The following is a 22,461-nucleotide window of genomic DNA, read 5'->3' on the forward strand; positions in this document are numbered from 1 at the left end:
TCGCTTCTCTCGTCTCGCTCTCGCTCTGTCTCGCTCTCTGTCTCCCTCGCTCTCTCTGTCTCGCTCTCGCCTTTCTGTCTCTGTCGCTCTTCTGTCTCGCTCTCTCTGTCTCGCCTCCTTCTGTCTGGCTCTCGCTCTCTCTGTCTCGCTCTCTGTCTCGCTCTCTCTGTCTCTGTCTCGCTCTCGCTCTCTCTCTCGCTCTCTCTGTCTCGCTCTCTCTGTCTCGCTCTCTCTGTCTCGCTCTCTCTGTCTCGCTCTCGCTCTCTCTGTCTCGCTCTCTCTCGCTCTCGCTCTCTCTCGCTCTCGCTCTCTCTGTCTCGCTCTCTCTGTCTCGCTCTCGCTCTCTCTGTCTCGCTCTCGCTCTCTCTGTCTCGCTCGCTTCTGTCTCGCCTGCTCTTCTGTCTCGCTCTCTGTCTCGTCTCTCTGTCTGCCTCTCTGTCTCGCTCTCTGTCTCGCTCTCGCTCTCTCGCTCTCGGCTCTCTCTGTCCGCTCGCTCTCTCTGTCTCGCTCTCGCTCTCTCTGTCTCGCTCTCGCTCTCTCTGTCTCGCTCTCGCTCTCTCTGTCTCGCTCTCTGTCTCGCTCTCTCTGTCTCTCTCTGTCTCGCTCTCTCTGTCTCTCTCTGTCTCTCCTCTCGCTCTCTCTCGCTCTCTGTTGCTTGCTCGCCCGCTCTCTGTCTCGCGTCCCGCCTTTGTCTCGCCCGCTTCTTGTCTCGCCGCTTCTGTTCGCTTCTGTTCGCTTTTGTCTCGCCTTCTGTCTCGTTTGTTCGCCTCTTGTCTCGCTTTCTGTCTCGCTCCTCGCTCTCTCTCTCGCTCGCTCTCTCTGTCTCGGCTCCTCGCTCTCTCTGTCTCGCCGCTCTCTGTCTGCTCGCTCTCTGTCTCGTCGTCTCGCTCTCTCTGTCTCGCGTCTCGCTTTCTCTGTCCGCTCTCTGTCCGCTCTCTCTGTCTCTGTCTCGCCTCGCTCTCTCGCTCTCTCTGTCTCGCCTCTCTGTCTCGCTCTCTCTGTCTCGCTCTCTGTCTCGCCTCGCTCTCTCTGTCTCGCTCTCGCTCTCTCGCCTCGCTCTCTGTCTCGCTCTCTCTGTCTCGTCTCGCTCTCGCTTCTCTGTCTCGTCGCTCTCTCTGTCTCGCCTCGCTCTTGTCTCGCTCGCTGTCTCGCCTCTCTGTCTCTGTCTCGCTCTCGCTCTCTCTGTCTCGCTCTCGCTCTCTCTGTCTCGCTCTGTCTCGCTCTCTCTCTCTCGCTCTCGCTCTCTCTGTCTCGCTCTCTGTCTCGCTTCCTCTCTGTCTCGCTCTCGCCTTCTGTCTCGCTCTCTGTCTCGCTCTCTCTGTCTCGCTTCTTCTGTCTGGCTCTCCTCGCTCTCTCTGTCTCGCTCTCGCTCTCGCTCTGTCTCGCTCTCGCTCTCGCTCTGTCTCGCCCCTCTGTCTCTCTCGCTTCGTTGTCGCCTCGCTTCTCGCTCTGTCTGCTCGCTCTTCTGGCTCTCGCTCTTCTGTCTCGCTTTCGCTCTCTCTGTCTCGCTCTCGCTCTCTCTGTCTCGCGTCTCGCTCCTCTCTGTCTCGCTCCGCTCTCTCTCGCTCTCGCTCTGTCTCGCTCTCGGCTCTCTCTGTCTCGCTCTCGCTCTCTTTGTCTCGCTCTCGCTCTCTCTGTCTCGCTTCGCTCCTCTCTGTCTCGCCTTCTCGCTCTCTCTGTCTCGCTCTCGCTCTCTCTGTCTCGCTCTCGCGCTCTCTGTCTCGCTCTCTGTCTCGCTCTCTCTGTCTCTCTCTGTCTCGCTCTCTCTGTCTCTCTCTGTCTCTCTCTGTCTCTCTCTGTCTCGCTCTCTCTGTCTCGCTCTCGCTCTCTCTGTCTCGCTCTCGCTCTCTCTGTCTCGCTCTCGCTCTCTCTGTCTCGCTCTCGCTCTCTCTGTCTCGCTCTCGCTCTCTCTGTCTCGCTCTCGCTCTCTCTGTCTCTGTCTCGCTCTCCCTGTCTCGCTCTCGCTCTCTCGCTCTCCCTGTCTCGCTCTCTCTGTCTCGCTCTCGCTCTCTCTGTCTCGCTCTCGCTCTCTCTGTCTCGCTCTCGCTCTCTCTGTCTCGCTTTCTGTCTCGCTCTCTCTGTCTCGCTCTCGCTCTCTCTGTCTCTGTCTCGCTCTCTCTGTCTCGCTCTCTCTGTCTCGCTCTCTCTGTCTCGCTCTCTCTGTCTCGCTCTCTGTCTCGCTCTCTCTGTCTCGCTCTCGCTCTCTCGCTCTCGCTCTCTCTCTCTCGCTCTCTCTCTCTCGCTCTCTCTCTCTCGCTCTCTCTGTCTCGCTCTCTCTCTCTCTCTCGCTCTCTCTGTCTCGCTCTCTCTGTCTCGCTCTCTCTGTCTCGCTCTCGCTCTCTCTGTCTCGCTCTCTCTGTCATATTCAAATTAGGATTGCTTTATTGGCATGAAATACAATTTGTAGATATTGCCAAAGCAGTATAGTGGTACAGCATTTCAGTAAATGCAGTACAATGCAATGAGGTTAATGAAATGCAGTTAATTTCTCTAATAATAATAATACGTATAATATATACAGGTACGACACTACTGCTCTTTCTTTGTGTAATCTTCGGTCGATAAATGTAATTAAATCAAAATAAGATGATAAAAAGAATGGCTAATAAATAAACAACAATGTACATGGATGATGGTTACACTATGTATTACTTTACTTGTAAGTTATATACAATGTTAATACTTCAGGGAATTAATGGTCATGGGATGTCCCTCAGGCTATGGCAATCATTTACAGTGGGGAAAAAAAGTATTTAGTCAGCCACCAATTGTGCAAGTTCTCCCACTTAAAAAGATAAGAGAGGCCTGTAATTTTCATCATAGGTACACGTCAACTATGACAGACAAAATGAGGAAAAAAAATCCAGAAAATCACATTGTAGGATTTTTAATGAATTTATTTGCAAATTATGGTGGAAAATAAGTATTTGGTCAATAACAAAAGTTTCTCAATACTTTGTTATATACCCTTTGTTGGCAATGACACAGGTCAAATGTTTTCTGTAAGTCTTCACAAGGTTTTCACACACACTGTTGCTGGTATTTTGGCCCATTCCTCCATGCAGATCTCCTCTAGAGCAGTGATGTTTTGGGGCTGTCGCTGGGCAACACGGACTTTCAACTCCCTCCAAAGATTTTCTATGGGGTTGAGATCTGAGACTGGCTAGGCCACTCCAGGACCTTGAAATGCTTCTACGAAGCCACTCCTTCGTTGCCCGGGCGGTGTGTTTGGGATCATTGTCATGCTGAAAGACCCAGCCACGTTTCATCTTCAATGCCCTTGCTGATGGAAGGAGGTTTTCACTCAAAATCTCACGATACATGGCCCCATTCATTCTTTCCTTACACGGATCAGTCGTCCTGGTCCCTTTGCAGAAAAACAGCCCCAAAGCATGATGTTTCCACCCCCATGCTTCACAGTAGGTATGGTGTTCTTTGGATGCAACTCAGCATTCTTTGTCCTTCAAACACGACGAGTTGAGTTTTTACCAAAAAGTTCTATTTTGGTTTCATCTGACCATATGACATTCTCCCAATCCTCTTCTGGATCATCCAAATGCACTCTAGCAAACTTCAGACGGGCCTGGACATGTACTGGCTTAAGCAGGGGGACACGTCTTGCATTGCAGGATTTGAGTCCCTGGCGGCGTAGTGTGTTACTGATGGTAGGCTTTGTTACTTTGGTCCCAGTTCTCTGCAGGTCATTCACTAGGTCCCCCCGTGTGGTTCTGGGATTTTTGCTCACCGTTCTTGTGATCATTTTGACCCCACTGGGTGAGATCTTGCGTGGCGCCCCAGATCGAGGGAGATTATCAGTGGTCTTGTATGTCTTCCATTTCCTAATAATTGCTCCCACAGTTGATTTCTTCAAACCAAGCTGCTTACCTATTGCAGATTCAGTCTTCCCAGCCTGGTGCAGGTCTACAATTTTGTTTCTGGTGTCCTTTGACAGCTCTTTGGTCTTGGCCATAGTGGAGTTTGGAGTGTGACTGTTTGAGGTTGTGGACAGGTGTCTTTTATACTGATAACAAGTTCAAACAGGTGCCATTAATACAGGTAACGAGTGGAGGACAGAGGAGCCTCTTAAAGAAAAAGTTACAGGTCTGTGAGAGCCAGAAATATTGCTTGTTTGTAGGTGACCAAATACTTATTTTCCACCATAATTTGCAAATAAATTCATTAAAAATCCTACAATGTGATTTTCTGGATTTTTTTCCCCTCAATTTGTCTGTCATAGTTGACGTGTACCTATGATGAAAATTACAGGCCTCTCTCATCTTTTTAAGTGGGAGAACTTGCACAATTGGTGGCTGACTAAATACTTTTTCCCCCCCACTGTACATATCTGGCATTAATATTTGCGGTTTCACCCTCACCCAGAATAATTCCCAGCTTTATGTAATTAGTAAATGCACAGAAGTTGGGAATTGATAGAGATATTTTCTTGGAAATGTTTTATCTTATTTGGGAGTATTTCTCACTGTAGAGAAAAAAGTGCATCTCTGTCTCTATTTCCCCTGTCGTGCAGTGACTACAGACGCTCCTCTTTGGGTAGCCTTGTCTTTTTGTGTCTCCCCCTTTTTTTATATAGCCAATTGGTGGTCACTGAGCCTGTATTTGGTCAGGTTCTGTCTCTGTTCAAAAAAATCTCTGACAGAGTAGAGATATTCTGCCAATTTCGATTGTCTTTTGAGTGCCAAATAGCAATTTAGTTTATTCTGTGTTTTGTTTCATTTTCCCAATTTTTCAAATAGGTTTTCATTTCTGTGTCAATTTGATTTCTCTGTGTGTTTGGATAATAGGGTTGTTTAGTGTTTTTAACAGCTGACTCTGTGTGTCTCGCTCGCTCGGCGCCCCTCTCTCTCTCGCTCGGCGCCCCTCTCTCTCTCGCTCGGCGCCCCTCTCTCTCTCGCTCGGCGCCCCTCTCTCTCTCGCTCGGCGCTCCTCTCTCGCTCGGCGCCCCTCTCTCTCGCTCGCCCCTCTCTCTCTCTCTCGCTCGCCCCTCTCTCACTCGCTCGGCGCTCCTCTCTCGCTCGGCGCCCCTCTCTCTCTCGCTCGGCGCCCCTCTCTCTCTCGCTCGGCGCCCCTCTCTCTCTCTCTCGCTCGGCGCTTCTCTCTGGCGCTCTGTCTCTCCTCTCTGGCGCTCTATGCCTCTCTGATGCTCGAATCCAGGCTCTGTCGCAGCCGGCCGCGACCGGGAGACTCATGGGTGACGCACAATTGGCCCAGCGTTGTCCAGGGTAGGGAAGGGAATGGCCGGCAGGGATGTAGCTCAGTTGATAGAGCATGGCGTTTGCAACGCCAGGGTTGTGGGTTCGATTCCCACGGGGGGCCAGTATTTAAAAAAATATGTATTCACTAACTGTAAGTCGCTCTGGATAAGAGCGTCTGCTAAATGACTAAAATGTAAATGTAAAATGTGCTCTATGCCTTTCTCTGGCGCTCTCAAATTCAAGCTGCTTTATTGGCATGAAAAACATTGCGTCAATATTGCCAAAGCAACAAATGTATCCATTATATTTTAATAAAATGATGAAGAATAATAATATAAATTGGTAGTAAATAATAATAAAATAAATAAATAATAGAAAAAAACAATACAATGCTAAGTCATTAGTAGAATATAATAGTAGGTAAAATAAAATGCTAAACATGGAAAATGAACATGCTACTATTATACTAAAATGAATGCTACCACCACTATTAACACTAATACTACAACTATCCCTACTATTACCATTACCACTAGTAGCATTTCTACCTCTATATCTACCTACAAAAAATATAACAGATTTATAACTATCACCATTACATCAGTACTACAACTACCATCATTAATACTACCACCACTATCACTACCATCATTAAACTACTACCTTTACCAGCACCCCTACTACCCGTACCACTACTATTTGGAATAATAATCACAAAAAATAAATAATTAAATGTCTTATTTGAAGATGTTATTATTCCTTGTCCCTCAGGCTGTGGCAGGCAAATACATATTTGGCTGCAAGAGGAGTTGTGCTCCTTTGCCTATGAGTATACTTTTGCAGATATGGTCAGACCAAGGTAGGAGTAATTTTTTTTGTGTGTACAATCAAGATTTTAGTCTTTTACCAATTATGGCAGTATTGCTCTAGAATGTTAAGGTTCTGTTGAAGACCTTCTTTGGTTGGTGCTAGAAGAACCAAATCATCAGCATATAGCAGGTATTTTACCTCTGTGTCAAATAGTGTGAGGCCCGGGGTTTGCAGAATGTCTGCTAATTCCTTCATATACTACCGTTCAAACGTTTGGGGTCACTTAGAAATGGCCTTGTTTTCCATGAAAACATACAGTGGGGAGAACAAGTATTTGATACACTGGCGATTTTGCAGGTTTTCCTACTTACAAAGCATGTAGAGGTCTGTAATATTTATCATAGGTATACTTCAACTGTGAGAGACGGAATCTAAAACAAAAATCCAGAAAATCACATTGTATGATTTTTAAGTAATTCATTTGCATTTTATTGCATGACATAAGTATTTGATACATCAGAAAAGCAGAACTTAATATTTGGTACAGAAACCTGTGTTTGCAATTACAGAGATCATACGTTTCCTGTAGTTCTTGACCAGGTTTGCACACACTGCAGCAGGGATTTTGGCCCACTCCTCCATACAGACCTTCTCCAGATCCTTCAGGTTTCGGGGGCTGTCGCTGGGCAATACGGACTTTCAGCTCCCCTCCAAAGATTTTCTATTGGGTTCAGGTCTGGAGACTGGCTAGGCCACTCCAGGACCTTGAGATGCTTCTTACGGAGCCACTCCTTAGTTGCCCTGGCTATGTGTTTCGGGTCGTTGTCATGCTGGAAGACCCAGCCACGACCCATCTTCAATGCTCTTACTGAGGGAAGGAGGTTGTTGGCCAAGATCTCGCGATACATGGCCCCATCCATCCTCCCCTCAATACAGTGCAGACGTCCTGTCCTCTTTGCAGAAAAGCATCCCCAAAGAATGATGTTTCCACCTCCATGCTTCACGGTTGGGATGGTGTTCTTGGGGTTGTACTCATCCTTCTTCTTCCTCCAAACACGGCGAGTGGAGTTTAGACCTAAAAAGCTCTATTTTTGTCTCATCAGACCACATGACCTTCTCCCATTCCTCCTCTGGATCATCCAGATGGTCATTGGCAAACTTCAGACGGGCCTGGACATGCGCTGGCTTGAGCAGGGGGACCTTGCGTGCGCTGCAGGATTTTAATCCATAACGGCGTAGTGTGTTACTAATGGTTTTCTTTGAGACTGTGGTCCCAGCTCTCTTCAGGTCATTGACCAGGTCCTGCCGTTTTTAGTTCTGGGCTGATCCCTCACCTTCCTCATGATCATTGATGCTCCACGAGGTGAGATCTTGCATGGAGCACCAGACCGAGGGTGATTGACCGTCATCTTGAACTTCTTCCATGTTCTAATAATTGCGCCAACAGTTGTTGCCTTCTCACCAAGCTGCTTGCCTATTGTCCTGTAGCCCATCCCAGCCTTGTGCAGGTCTACAATTTTATCCCTGATGTCCTTACACAGCTCTCGGGTCTTGGCCATTGTGGAGAGGTTGGAGTCTGTTTGATTGAGTGTGTGGACAATTCTCTTTTATACAGGTAACGAGTTCAAACAGGTGCAGTTAATACAGGTAATGAGTGGAGAACAGGAGGGCTTCTTAAAGAAAAACTAACAGGTCTGTGAGAGCCGGAATTCTTACTGGTTGGTAGGTGATCAAATACTTATGTCATGCAATAAAATGCAAATTAATTATTTAAAAATCATACAATGTGATTTTCTGGATTTTTGTTTTAGATTCCGTCTCTCACAGTTGAAGTGTACCTATGATAAAAATTACAGACCTCTACATGCTTTGTAAGTAGGAAAACCTGCAAAATCGGCAGTGTATCAAATACTTGTTCTCCCCACTGTACATGAAATGAGTTTGAATAGGAAATATAGCAAAATGCATAGGAAATGTAGTCATTGACATTTTACATTTACATTTTAGTCATTTAGCAGACACTCTTATCCAGAGCTACTTACAGTTAGTGAGTGCATACATTTTCATACTGGCCCCCCGTGGGAAACGAACCCACAACCCTGGCGTTGCAAACGCCATGCTCTACCAACTGACCTACAGAGGGCCTGACAAGGTTAGAAATAATGATTTTTAATAGAAATAATAATTGTCCTTCAAATTTTGCTTTTGTCAAAGAATTCCTCCATTTGCAGCAGCCTTGCAGACCTTTGGCATTCTAGTTGTCAATTTGTTGAGGTAATCTGAAGAGATTTCACCCCATGCTTCCTGAAGCATCTCACACACGTTGGATTGGCTTGATGGACACTTTTTACGTACCATACGGTCAAGCTGCTCCCACAACAGCTCAATAGGGTTGAGATCCGGTGACTGTGCTGGCCACTCTGTTATAGACAGAATACCAGCTGACTGCTTCTTCCCTAAATAGTTCTTGCATAGTTTGGAGCTGTGCTTTGGGTCATTGTCCTGTTGTAGGAGGAAATTGGCTCCAATCATGTGCCGTCCACAGGGTATGGCATGGCGTTGCAAAATGGAGTGATAGCCTTCCTTCTGCAAGATCCCTTTTACCCTGTACAAATCTCCCACTTTACCACCACCAAAGCACCCCCAGACCATCACATTGCCTCCACCATGCTTGACAGATGGTATCAAGCACTCCTCCAGCATCTTTTCATTTGGTCTGCGTCTCACAAATGTTCTTCTTTGTGATCCGAACACCTCAAACTTCAATTTATCTGTCCATAACACTTTTTTCCAATCTTCCTCTGTCCAGTGTCTGTGTTCTTTTGCCCATCTTAATCTTTTCTTTTTATTGGCCAGTCTAAGCTGTGGCTTTTTCTTTGCAGCTCTGCCTAGAAGGTCAGCATCCCGGAGTCGCCTCTTCACTGTTGAGACTGGTGTTTTGCGGGTACTATTTAATGAAGCTGCCAGTTGAGGACCTATGAGGCGTCTGTTTCTCAAACTAGACACTAATGTATTTGTCCTCTTGCTCAGTTGTTCACCGGGGCCTCCCACTCCTCTTTCTATTCTGGTTAGAGCCAGTTTGCGCTGTTCTGTGAAGGAAGTAGTACACAGCGTTGTACGAGATCTTCAGTTTCTTGGCAATTTCTCGCATGGAATAGCCTTCATTTCTCAGAACAAGAATAGACTGACTTTCAGAAGAAAGTTATTTGTTTAAGACCATTTTGAGGCTGTAACCGAACCCACAATTGCTGATGCTCCAGATACTCAACTAGTCTCAAGAAGGCCAGTTTTATTGCTTCTTTAATCAGCACAACAGTTTTCAGCTGTGCTAACATAATTGCAAAAGGGTTTTCTAATGATCAATTAGCCTTCTAAAATGATAAACGTGGATTAGCAAACACAACGTGCCATTGGAACACAGGACTGATGGTTGCTGATAATGGGCCTCTGTACGCCTATGTAGATATTCAATTAAAAATCAACCGTTTCCAGCTACAATAGCCATTTACAACATTAACAATGTATACACTGTATTTCTGATCAATTTGATGTTATTTTAAAGGACAAAAAATTGCTTTTCTTTTAAAATTTCTAAGTGACCCCAAACTTTTGAACGGTAGTGTAAATGTTTAATAGGTTTGGACTCAAACTGCAGCCTTGTGGCACACCTCGACCTTGTAAAAATAATGTTTTTAATTTTTGTTATTGCACACTTGTTTTCTGTGTACATATAGTTTATTAAGTCATACACCTTACCACCATGCCCACTTTGGAGAATTTCAAAGAATAGGCCTTTGTGCCAAATAGAATCAAATGCTTTTTCAAAGTCAAGAAAGCAAGCAAAGATTTTGCCCTCTTTCTTTTGGTGGGCGTGTTTATTCATTAGTGTGTCTAAGGTGTGTGTGTGTGTGTGTGTGTGTGTGTGTATATGGTCAGTAGTGTGAACACAACATTTAAAGTGTTGGTTCCATGAGCTGAAATAAAAGATCTCAGAAATGTTCCATACGTCAAATTTTGTGCACAAATTTGTTTACTTCCCTTTTTAGTGAGCATTTCTCCTTTACCGAGATAATCCATCCACCTGACAGGTGTGGCGTATTAAGAAGCTGATTAAACAGCATGATCATTACAGGTTCACCTTTTTAATTTTTTTTATTTTACCCTTATTTTACCAGGTAAGTTGACTGAGAACACATTCTCATTTACAGCAATGACCTGTGGAATAGTTACAGGGGAGAAGAGGGGGGATGAATGAGCCAATTGGAAGACAATAAAAGGCCACTCCTAAAATGTGCAGTTTTGTCACACAACACAATGCCACAGATGTCTCAAGTTTTGTGGGAGCGTGCGACCATACGTCGTTTTAGAGAATTTGGCAGTACCTCCAAACGGCCTCACAACTGCACGTGTAACCACGCCAGCCCAGGACCTCCACATCCGGCTTCTTCACCTGCGGGATTGTCTGAGACCAGCCACCCGGACAGCTGATGAAACTGTGGGTTTGTACTTGTCAGAAACTTTCAGGGAAACTCATCTGCGTGCTCGTCGTGCTCACCAGGGTCTTGATCTGACTGCAGTTCTGCGTCGTAACCAACTTAAGTGGGCAAATGCTCACTTTCAATGGCCACTTGCACGCTGGAGAAGTGCGCTCCTCATGGATTAATCCCGGTTTCAACTGTACCGGGCAGATGGCCCGTTGTGTGGGCGAGCGGTTTACTGATGTCAACATTGTGAACAGAGTGCACCATGGTGGCGGTGGGGTTATGGTATTGGCAGGCATAAGCTACGGACAACGAACACAATTAGCATTTTATCGATGGCTATTTGAATGCACAGAGACATCCTGACGAGATCCTGAGGCCCATTGTCGTGCCATTCATCTGCCGCCATTCATCAACGTGTACGACATTGTGTTCCAGTTCCTGCCAATATCCAGCAACTTCGCACAGCCATTGAAGAGGAGTGGGACAACATTCCACAGGCCACAATCAACAGCCTGATCAACTCTATGCAAAGGAGATGTCGTGCTGCATGAGGCAGATGGTGGTCACATCAGGTACTGACTGGTTTTCTGATCCACGCCCCTACCTTTTTTTAAAAAGTTGTCTTTGACCAGCAGATGCATATCTGTATTCCCAGTCATGTGAAATCCATAGATTAGGGCCTAATGATTTTATTTCAATTGACTGATTTCCTGAACTGTAACTGAGTAAAATCTTAAAGTTTTTGCATGTTGCGTTTGATTTTCATTTAGCGTAGTACCATGTTGAACAATTTAAGCACAGCATTTTGCAACTCCGGTGTGCTGTTTTTCAGCATTTCGTTTCTCATTTTATTTAGACTACAAGCCTTCAACATTTAGTTGTTGTTGGGTTATTGAGTAATCTAATAGATTTTGGTTGTTTTTAATGTCTGATTCAAGGATGTTCCATTTTTCTTGAATTTCTAATTTGTTATGCTGTAAGTGTTTTTGTGGGATATTTTTGTATAGATGATAAAAAATAAGTTTTCCAAATTCCTCCATCCTGTATGGCTAATGCTTAAATTGTTCCACATTTCCCAGAACAGATTTTTGTCAATTACGTTTAATCAGGTGTCTTATCGGTATTATACAATTTCTTGCGTTTCAATGTATGTTTATACTGTTTCAGCGTTTCAAAGTATTCAAAGCGTAGCTCTGGGTTGTTTTGCTGCTTATGTTTTTCATTTGACATTTGTCGTAGGCGTTTTCTAATTGTTTAACATTCGTTATCGAAAAAACATTTAAATGTTTTGTTTTTCATTCTGATCTTGCATTTCGTTGGTTTTCACAGATTTGCTTTTGATGCTGCTTTTTGGAATATGCAATGGATGTTTTTAGTACCCGAATTGACACCGTATTTATTGTTGAGGTATTGTGAGTTATTACCTGTATAGAGTTAATTTCATTTGAGTTTAATGTTTCAATTAATTTCTCTACACTGTTTGAAGCCCATCTGTACGATTTGTACAGTTTGTTGGGCTGTTTTTCCGAGTGAGTATTGCTGGTTAATTTTTTCAGAAACACTTTGATCTGACAATGGTGTCTGTGGTCTGACACTGAATTCACTAATGGAGGAGGGGTCCATGTCAGTGATGTCATGCCTCTCTCTCACGCTCTGCCTCTCTCTCTGCCTCCCTCCTGCTCTCTCTGCCTCTCCCTCTCTCGCTATAGTTGGAGGGATTCTGTTCATTTTGCCGATTGGCTTTTTGTTCTCAGCTGTGTGCGTGCGTGCTGAGGGTGAGGGTTGTTATTTTACCTTGCTTTAACAATGGGTATGGATTTTTTGTTTGTTCGACATTCCCAATTCTGAATAACAAGTTACACAATCACTCTATTCTGTTATTGAACTTAATGACTGGCCTCTAAAGCTCCAATATGGCTGTTCTTGCAAGCTGACTCAGCAGTAGCATACAGTGAGGGGAAAAAAGTATTTGATCCCCTGCTGATTTTGTACGTTTGCCCACTGACAAAGACATGATCAGCCTATAATTTTAATGGTAGGTTTATTTGAACAGTGAGAGACAGAATAACAACAAAAAAATCCAGAAAAACGCATGTCAAAAATGTTATAAATTGATTTGCATTTTCATGAGGGAAATATGTATTTGACCCCTATGCAAAACATGACTTAGTACTTGGTGGCAAAACCCTTGTTGGCAATCACAGAGGTCAGACGTTTCTTGTAGTTGGCCACCAGGTTTGCACACATCTCAGGAGGGATTTTGTCCCACTCCTCTTTGCAGATCTTCTCCAAGTCATTAAGGTTTCGAGGCTGACGTTTGGCAACTCAAACCTTCAGCTCCCTCCACAGATTTTCTATGGGATTTAGGTATGGAGACTGGCTAGGCCACTCCAGGACCATAATGTGCTTCTTCTTGAGCCACTCCTTTGTTGCCTTGGCCATGTGTTTTGGGTCATGCTGGAATACCCATCCATGACCCATTTTCAATGCCCTGGCTGAGGGAAGAAGGTTCTCACCCAAGATTTGACGGTACATGGCCCCGTCCATCGTCCCTTTGATGCGGTGAAGTTGTCCTGTCCCCTTAGCAGAAAAACACCCCCAAAGCATAATGTTTCCACCTCCATGTTTGACGGTGGGGATGGTGTTCTTGGGGTCATAGGCAGCATTCCTCCTCCTCCAAACACGGCGAGTTGAGTTGATGCCAAAGAGCTCGATTTTGGTCTCATCTGACCACAACACTTTCACCCAGTTCTCCTCTGAATCATTCAGATTTTCATTGGCGAACTTCAGACGGCCCTGTATATGTGCTTTCTTGAGCAGGGGGACTTTGCAGGCGCTGCAGGATTTCAGTCCTTCACGGTGTAATGTGTTACCAATTGTTTTCTTGGTGACTATGGTCCCAGCTGCCTTGAGATCATTGACAAGATCCTCCCGTGTAGGTCTGGGCTGATTCCTCACCGTTCTCATGGTCATTGCAACTCCACGAGGTGAGATCTTGCATGGAGCCCCAGGCCGAGGGAGATTGACAGTTATTTTGTGTTTCTTCCATTTGCGAATAATCGCACCAACTGTTGTCACCTTCTCACCAAGCTGCTTGGCGATGGTCTTGTAGCCCATTCCATCCTTGTGTAGGTCTACAATCTTGTCCCTGACATCCTTGGAGAGCTCTTTGGTCTTGGCCATGGTGGAGAGTTTGGAATCTGATTGATTGCTTCTGTGGACAGGTGTCTTTTAAACAGGTAACAAACTGAGATTAGGAGCACTCCCTTTAAGAGTGTGCTCCTAATCTCAGCTCGTTACCTGTATAAAAGACACCTGGGAGCCAGAAATCTTTCTGATTGAGAGGGGGTCAAATACTTATTTCCCTCATTAAAATGCAAATCAATTTATAACATTTTTGACATGCGTTTTCTGGATTATTTTGTTGTTATTCTGTCTCTCACTGTTCAAATAAACCTACCATTAAAATTATAGACTGATCATTTCTTTGTCAGTGGGCAAACGTACAACATCAGCAGGGGATCAAATACTTTTTCCCCTCACTGTACTTGCTGCTTTCTCACCAGGTAGTTGGATCAAAATGGAACTTCACAATGTGTCTTAAAATAGTATTGGCCCCTTGTGCGGTGTGCACAACTGAGGTCAAGAACATACAATATATGAATAAAAAGGTCTACACCGAGGTCACGACATGACGTTAATACTATTCCTTTCTTGTAACGTTACCTTTTCTTTCAAGCCTACCGCCATAGCAGTTGGTTATTCATACATTCTAGCCATCAAACCTGAACACGGAACATATGTACCTTGGAGAAGACCTTTGACCCTTGGCTTTGGAACTAAATGGCTCAATTTAACCACAGATTGCAGTGACATGCTAGCTAAATGCTCATCAAAATAACAAACCACCAATAGATGGAATGTAACTACCAGCGCAGGCCAACCACAGACCACAAACCCAAACCACTCGGAGGTTACTGGTCAGACGTCCAATTATAGGCCAATGTTCAAAGTCTCTGTGTAAAATGCTATTCCAGAGGCCAATGGCCACTAAAGTGTATTCAGGTTTATAATAACACTCTGCGCTGTTTGTCTGATGTGAGTCATTGGTGGATTTGTCGACGTTGTTATTGTCGTATGTGACAGGCAGCCTGCCTCCGGGCTCCCCTTGGGTCGATAGCAATCAGTGCTCAAGCATATGGTCTCCATATTCCCACCATCCATCCCTTTCTCTAACAAAGGATGTGTTTCTGACCTGGCGTAAACTGCATGGAAGACCAGTCAACTTGTATCAGTCAGAGGGTTCATGGCTGTATTCTCAATCACTTTTGGTAGATGGATGATCACTTCAGGGCATGGTTTGAAATGTCATGTCAACCATTGACACAAATATACATGACTGGTGTGATTCTATGGAAACATACTGGTGAGTTTCTATGCATAGAAAGTCATCTTTCTCTACCGCTAAACCCTATCCCCTGTGTCTCCATTCACCATCAGATGCACCAGCCCAGCAGCCGGTGGAGAGTGTGGAGGTGGGGGACACTGAGGGACCAGGGGAGGGGGAGGAGAAGCCCTCTTCTCCCCATGTCCAGAGCCCTCACACTGGGGAAGCAGCTGAGCCTTCTGGTGTTGTCACCAACAGAGGAGCTAAAAGCAGGTCAGTCTGAGAGTTTCATCACTGCAAGTCATGGCTATTGGGGGGGGGGGGGGATCTGTGTTTGTGTATTGTGTATGTTTATTAATGTGATACTTTTGGTCATGTTCGTCGAACATCTCATTGCAAAATCATGGGCATTTAGTGCATTCTGAAATTATTCAGACCCCTTCACTTTTTCCACATTTTGTTACGTTACAGCCTTATATTTTTTCTCCCTCATCAATCTACACACAATAACCCATAATGACAAAGCGAAAACAGGTTTTTAGAAATTTTTGCAAATTTTATTACAAATTTAAAAACATAAATACCTGATTTACATAAGTATTCAGACCCTTTGCTCTGAGACTCGAAATTGAGCACAGGTGCATCCTGTTTCCATTGATCATCCTTGAGATGTTTCTACAACTTGATTGGAGTCCACCTGTGGTAAATTCAATTGATTGGGCATGATTTGGAAAGGCACACACCTGTCTATATAAGGTCCCACAGTTGACAGTGCATGTCAGAGGAAAAACCAAGCCATGAGGTCCAAGGAATTGTCCGTAGACCACCGAGACAATATTTTGTAGAGGCACAGATCTGGGGAAGGGTACCAAAAAAATTCTGCAGCATTGGAGGTCCCCAAGAACACAGTGGCCTCCATCATTCTTAAATGGAAGAAGTTTGGAACCACCAAGACTCTTCCTAGAGCTGGCCGCCCGGCCAAACTGAGCAATCAGGGGAGACATGCCTTGGTCAGGCAGGTGACCAAGAACTCAATGGTCACTTTGACAGAGCGCCAGAGTTCCTCTGTGGAGATGGTAGAACCTTCCAGATGGACAACCATCTCTGCAGCACTCCACCAATCATGCCTTTGTGGTAGAGTGACCAGACGGAAGCCACTCCTTTAGTGAAAGGCACATGACAGCCCTCTTGGAGTTTGCCAAAAGGCACCTAAAGAACTCTCAGACCATTCTCTGGTCTGATGTAACCAAGATTGAACTCTTTGGCCTGAATGCCAAGCGTCACGTCTGGAGGAAACCTGGCACCATCCCTACGGTGAAGCATGGTGATGTTAGCATCATGCTGTGGCAATATTTTTTAGTGGCAGGGACTGGGAGACTAGTCAGGATCGAGGGAAAGATGAACAGAGCAAAGTACAGAGAGATCCTTGATGAAAACCTGCTCCAGAGCGCTCAGGACGTCACACTGGGGCGAAGGTTCACCTTCCAATAGGACAACGACCCTAAGCACACAGGCAAGACAACGCAGGACTGGCTTCGGGACAAGTCTCTGAATGTCCTTGAGTGGCCTAGCCAGAGCCCGGACTTGAACCCGATCGAACATCTCTGGAGAGAGCTGAAAATAGCTGTGCAGCGACGCTCTCCATCCAACCTGACAGAGCTTGAGAGGATCTGCAGAGAAGAATGGGAGAAACTCCTCAAATACAGGTGTGCCAAGCTTGTAGCGTCATACCCAAGAAGGCTTGAGGCTGTAAACGCTGCCAAAGGTGCTTCAACAAATACTGAGTAAAGGGTCTGAATACTTATGTAAATGTGATATTTCATTTTTTATAGATTTACAAAAATTTATAACCTGTTTTTGCATTGTCATAATCAAATTTTATTGGTCAGATACACATATTTAGCAGATGTTATTGTGGGTGTAGCGCAAAGCTTGTGTTCCTAGCTCCAACAGTGCAGTAGTATCTAACAATTCACAACATTACAAACAAATCTAAAATAATTATGGGGTATTGTGTGTAGATTGATGAAGGGGGAAAAAAACATTTTAATCCATTTTAGAATAAAGCTGTAGCGTAACAACGTGGAAAAAGTCAAGAGGTCTGAATACTTACTGAATGCACTGTATATGGAGTAGGTCCCCCCTTTGCTGCTTTAACAGCCTCCACTCTTCTGGGAAGGCTTTCCACTAGATGTTGGAACATTGCTACGGGGACTTGCTTCCATTCAGCCACGAGCGTTAGTGAGGTCGGCAGTGATGTTGGACGATTAGGCCTGGCTTGCAGTCGGTGTTCCAATTCATCCCAAAGGTGTTCGATGGGGTTGAGGTCAGGGTTCTGTGCAGGCCAGTCAAGTTCTTCCACACCGATCTCGACAAACCATTTCTGTATGGACCTCACTTTGTGCACCAGGGCATTGTCATGCTGAAACAGGAAAGGGCTTTCCCCAAACTGTTGCCACAAAGTTGGAAGCACAGAATCGTCTACAATGTCATTGTATGCTGTAGCATTAAGATTTCCCTTCACTGGAACTAAGTGCCTAGCCCGAACCATGAAAAACATCCCCAGACCATTATTCCTCCTCCACCAATCTTTACAGTTGGCACTATGCTTTGCGGCAGATAGCGTTCTCCTGGCACTCACCAAACCCATATTTGTTCGTCGGATTACCAGATAGGTGGTGCAGCGTGATTCATCAATCCAGAGAACGCGTTTCCACTGCTCCAGAGTCCAATGGTGACAAACTTTACATTGCACATGGTGATCTTAGGCTTGTGTGCGGCTGCTCGGCTATGGAAACCCATTTCATGAAGCTCCCGACGAACAGTTCTTGTGCTGACCTTGCTTCCAGAGGCAGTTTGGAACTCGGTAGTGAGTGCTGCAACTGAAGACAGACGATTGTTACACACTTCAGCACTTGGCGGTCCCATTCTGTGAGCTTGTGTGACCTACTACTTCGCGGCTGAGCCGTTGTTGCTCCTAGACGTTTCCACTTCACAATAACAGCACTTACAGTTTACCGGGGAAGCTCTAGCAGGGCAGAAATTTGACCAACTGACTTATTGGAAAGGTGGTATCCTATGACGGTGCCACGTTGAAAGTCACTGAGCTTTTCAGTAAGGCCATTCTACTGCCAATGTTTGTCTATAATAATAATAATAATAATATGCCATTTAGCAGACGCTTTTATCCAAAGCGACTTACAGTCATGCGTGCATACATTATTTTTTTTTTGTGTATGGGTGGTCCCGGGGATCGAACCCACTACCTTGGCGTTACAAGCGCCGTGCTCTACCAGCTGAGCTACAAGGCTGTGTGCTCGATTTTCTAGACCTATCAGCAACGACTGTGGCTGAAATAGCCGAAGGGGTGTCCACATATACTTTTGTGTATACAGTGAGGGAAGTATTTGATCCCCTGCTGATTTTGTACGTTTGCCCACTGACAAAGAAATGATCAGTCTAATTTTAATGGTAGGTTTATTTGAACAGTGAGAGACAGAATAACAACAAAATAATCCAGAAAACGCACGTCAAAAATGTTATAAATTGATTTGCATTTTAATGAGGGAAATAAGTATTTGACCCCCTCTCAATCAGAAAGATTTCTGGCTCCCAGGTGTCTTTTATACAGGTAACGAGCTGAGATTAGGAGCACACTCTTAAAGGGAGTGCTCCTAATCTCAGCTTGTTACCTGTATAAAAGACACCTGTCCACAGAAGCAATCAATCAATCAGATTCCAAACTCTCCACCATGGCCAAGACCAAAGAGCTCTCCAAGGATGTCAGGGACAAGATTGTAGACCTACACAACGCTGGAATGGGCTACAAGACCATCGCCAAGCAGCTTGGTGAGAAGGTGACAACAGTTGGTGCGATTATTCACAAATGGAAGAAACACAAAATAACTGTCAATCTTTCTCGGCCTGGGGCTCCATGCAAGATCTCACCTCGTGAAGTTGCAATGATCATGAGAACGGTGAGGAATCAGCCCAGAACTACACGGGAGGATCTTGTCAATGATCTCAAGGCAGCTGGGACCATAGTCACCAAGAAAACAATTGGTAACACACTACGCCGTGAAGGACTGAATTCCTGCAGCGCCCGCAAGGTCCCCCTGCTCAAGAAAGCACATATACAGGGCCGTCTGAAGTTTGCCAATTAACATCTGAATGATTCAGAGGAGAACTGGGTGAAAGTGTTGTGGTCAGATGAGACCTAAATCGAGCTCTTTGGCATCAACTCAACTCGCCGTGTTTGGAGGAGGAGGAATGCTGCCTATGACCCCAAGAACACCATCCCCACCGTCAAACATGGAGGTGGAAACATTATGCTTTGGGGGTGTTTTTCTGCTAAGGGGACAGGACAACTTCACTGCATCAAAGGGACGATGGACGGGGCCATGTACCGTCAAATCTTGGGAAAGAACCTCCTTCCCTCAGCCAGGGCATTGAAAATGGGTCGTGGATGGGTATTCCAGCATGACAATGACCCAAAACACACGGCCAAGGCAACAAAGGAGTGGCTCAAGAAGAAGCACATTAAGGTCCTGGAGTGGCCTAGCCAGTCTCCAGACCTTAATCCCATAGAAAATCTGTGGAGGGAGCTGAAGATTTGAGTTGCCAAACGTCAGCCTCGAAACCTTAATGACTTGGAGAAGATCTGCAAAGAGGAGTGGGACAAAATCCCTCCTGAGATGTGTGCAAACCTGGTGACCAACTACAAGAAACGTCTGACCTCTGTGATTACCAACAAGGGTTTTGCCACCAAGTACTAAGTCATGTTTTGCAGAGGGGTCAAATACTTATTTCCCTCATTAAAATGCTAATCAATTAATAACATTTTTGACATGCGTTTTTCTGGATTTTTTTGTTGTTATTCTGTCTCTCACTGTTCAAATAAACCTACCATTAAAATTATAGACTGATCATGTCTTTGTCAGTGGGCAAACGTACAAAATCAGCAGGGGATCAAATACTTTTTTCCCTCACTGTATATAGCGCATGTATGCATCTGTCTTCATCAGTACATATACAGTATATAGACACCACATGCATATTCTCATTTATGCACAAAACACAAGTACGGGGGCATTTCCGGTGTGTCAAAACATTGAGTTGTCAGCCAGGAGTGTGAACAGGAACATTGCCACCCCCCCCCCCCAATAGGTGCCACTCTGTTAAAGGTTGTAATCAATCTTTCAGACTGACTGCATTGTCGATGCTGGTGATGGAGGATAGAGGGGCAGGCAGGCCGACCAGTTAGGCATAATCTCTCCAGGGATCTTATTAACAAGCCCATCTCCTCCCTCAGAAACCAACCTGATAAATATTTACTACCTGCTCTGGTCTGATCTGCCTTGCCTGCTTTACTTTCCCTCACTCCCAGCCTGTCGGCCTCTCTATGGCGGCTCGAGGTCCTCTGTTTTGGATACTCGAATGGATAGATGTGGATTAATCTATTGATTTTTGAGTAGATGTGGATCAAAGGCCCGTACTATGTGTAACTTTCAATTCCCACAGATGTTTGTTGTAAGAAAGGAATACTGTCTGGAATTGCAACACAAATATAGACGTGTGTATGCACCCTTGCTTTGCTTGCACCTGGCCATGCCATACCAAACCAAAGAGAAGTAATTCACGACCAGCCAGTGACCATGATGCATGGCTGAATGTCCCACTGGGTATATATAATTAACCGACAGTCCCTCTCTCCCTCTCTCAGTGAGCAGCTCTGTGCCTTCTGTTACTGTGGCGGCCGCAGTCTGCTGGGTCAGGGGGATCTCCGAGTGTTCGACTCCAAGCCTGGACACGAGCGCAATGCGACAGGAGGAGGAGGGGGAGGCCAGGCCAACGACCACAGCAAGGCCAGCAAAGGCCACGGCAGCGATGACAGCGGTGTTGACGGAACCACTCAGCCCAGCGACGCAGCTGGAGATGCCAGCTCAGGACAGAGGGGCACACAGAAGTAAGTAGGCCTGGCTTGCTGGATGATGCGGCTGTCCAAAAGTGTTTGGCCGGAAGAGCTGGCCTGGTCCGGTCTGGCCGAGCAGGGACGGTGAAATCATCTGTGATGGCCTCTGTAACCGGTTAATGAGCTGTATGGAACAAGAGCTGGGTTTTCTGCTGCTTTGATGTCACAGGCTGTTTATTTGGCCAGCCTTGCCTGTCCATACAGACGCCTTTCCAATACAGACGCACGGACAGGGAGTGAGCAACATGACACAGAAACATCAAAACAAAGGAACACAAAAACAGCAGCAAACAAAGATGTGTGTGCAACATCTCATCATAGGCTCAGAGTTGATGTCTTGAATATCTGCTAATGTATTGCAGATGTGTGGAGTAAGTGCTTTGTGTACTATTTCATCCTCTCTCCTGTGTCAGAGGAAGGGTCTGAGTACGTATATGAATGCTCGTGAACCCCACCTCACCTCTCGCCTCGTTTCACATTGTGCTAATGTGATCAATTCTCTGAGAGGGTTCCATATATTAACTCTGAACTTTCCAGGGCTAAATTATCAACCTTTCCCTCGCAAATTAAATTAACAGTCTACACACAGGGCAGAGAGGCCTGTGCATTCACTCTCCTCACTGGCCTTAATGGATGGCGATGCTCTGACTTAGCAGGTCATATTCGCAGTCTGCTCTTGAAAGCTAAATTAGCGCCGCTCTGCTCCGCCTTGGCAAGCCTTTTCTGCCTGCTGGGGTCCCCAATGGTCCTACTATGCCATGTAGAGTAAGACTAACGTGTGTGTGTGTGTGTGTGTGCGCGTGAACTGGGCACTGTGCCAACAAAGGACCCTCCCTGGACGTGTTGCGGACAGCTGTCTAATTTGTTTAGGCTCTTTGGAGCCAATAGTGTCTCCCTGGGGTCCCTGTGATGTAATGTGCATGGCGAGCAGAGCGCACATATACACACATACCCACACACAACGCAACTCTCCTGGCAGCTATCCAACGCCAGCCAGGCATTGTTGTTGGAGCAGTGTGATTGGTTGGGTCTCTAGACTAGACTGTGCCACAGAGAGCGAGAGAGAGGGTGGGAAGAGGACGGAGATTGGAGAGGAGGAGACGAGAAGGAAATATAAACAAAAATAATGGTTGAATTGAATACTAGCCTATTTTGCACAATATGTAAGCTCCGGTCAGAAGGGCCATAACAATGACAAGGCATTATACGGTGAATATGATTATAACTTCTTCATCCTCATCCTAGACCTCAGTCTCTCAGTTTTGGCTGTTTGTGTGTTTACTGTTTACTGAAACCAACTAGTTCTTTTAAATGCTAATTCCCTCTTGCCACATTTTCCGCATGCTCTGCAACTCACTAGAGCAGGGACTCTGGGAACCGTTTCCCTTTCAGCAGATTTTATGAGACAGACCAGCCAGCCTCTTGTGTCACAGCCAAATAAGACGACCCCCTTCCACCCCCTCCTCCTCCTCTACTGCTCTCTCCCTTCTCTGCTCTCTAAAATTTTTCCACCCATCCTATCACTCCTCCTCTCTGCTCTGCATTATTTATTCTCCTTTATCCTTTGCATCACATCTTCTCTTCCACTTTTACTAT

At 45.6% G+C, this 22,461-nt stretch overlaps 1 protein-coding gene across 5 annotated transcripts in view; it reads left to right on the forward strand.

Annotated features, from left to right (window-relative positions):
- The window catches only part of LOC121535290 (histone-lysine N-methyltransferase 2C), a 128,871-nt gene that overhangs the window by 22,737 nt on the left and 83,673 nt on the right, over positions 1-22,461 (forward strand). For all 5 annotated transcript variants that reach the window (XM_041842193.2, XM_041842194.2, XM_041842197.2 and 2 more), the window contains exons 4-5: positions 15,008-15,167; positions 20,617-20,859. In XM_041842193.2, the coding sequence (XP_041698127.1) occupies positions 15,008-15,167; positions 20,617-20,859 (403 nt within the window). The remainder of the gene's footprint in view (positions 1-15,007; positions 15,168-20,616; positions 20,860-22,461) is intronic.

The sequence above is a fragment of the Coregonus clupeaformis genome, chromosome 21, assembly GCF_020615455.1.
Source record: "Coregonus clupeaformis isolate EN_2021a chromosome 21, ASM2061545v1, whole genome shotgun sequence".
NCBI classification, from domain to species: Eukaryota; Metazoa; Chordata; class Actinopteri; order Salmoniformes; family Salmonidae; genus Coregonus; species Coregonus clupeaformis.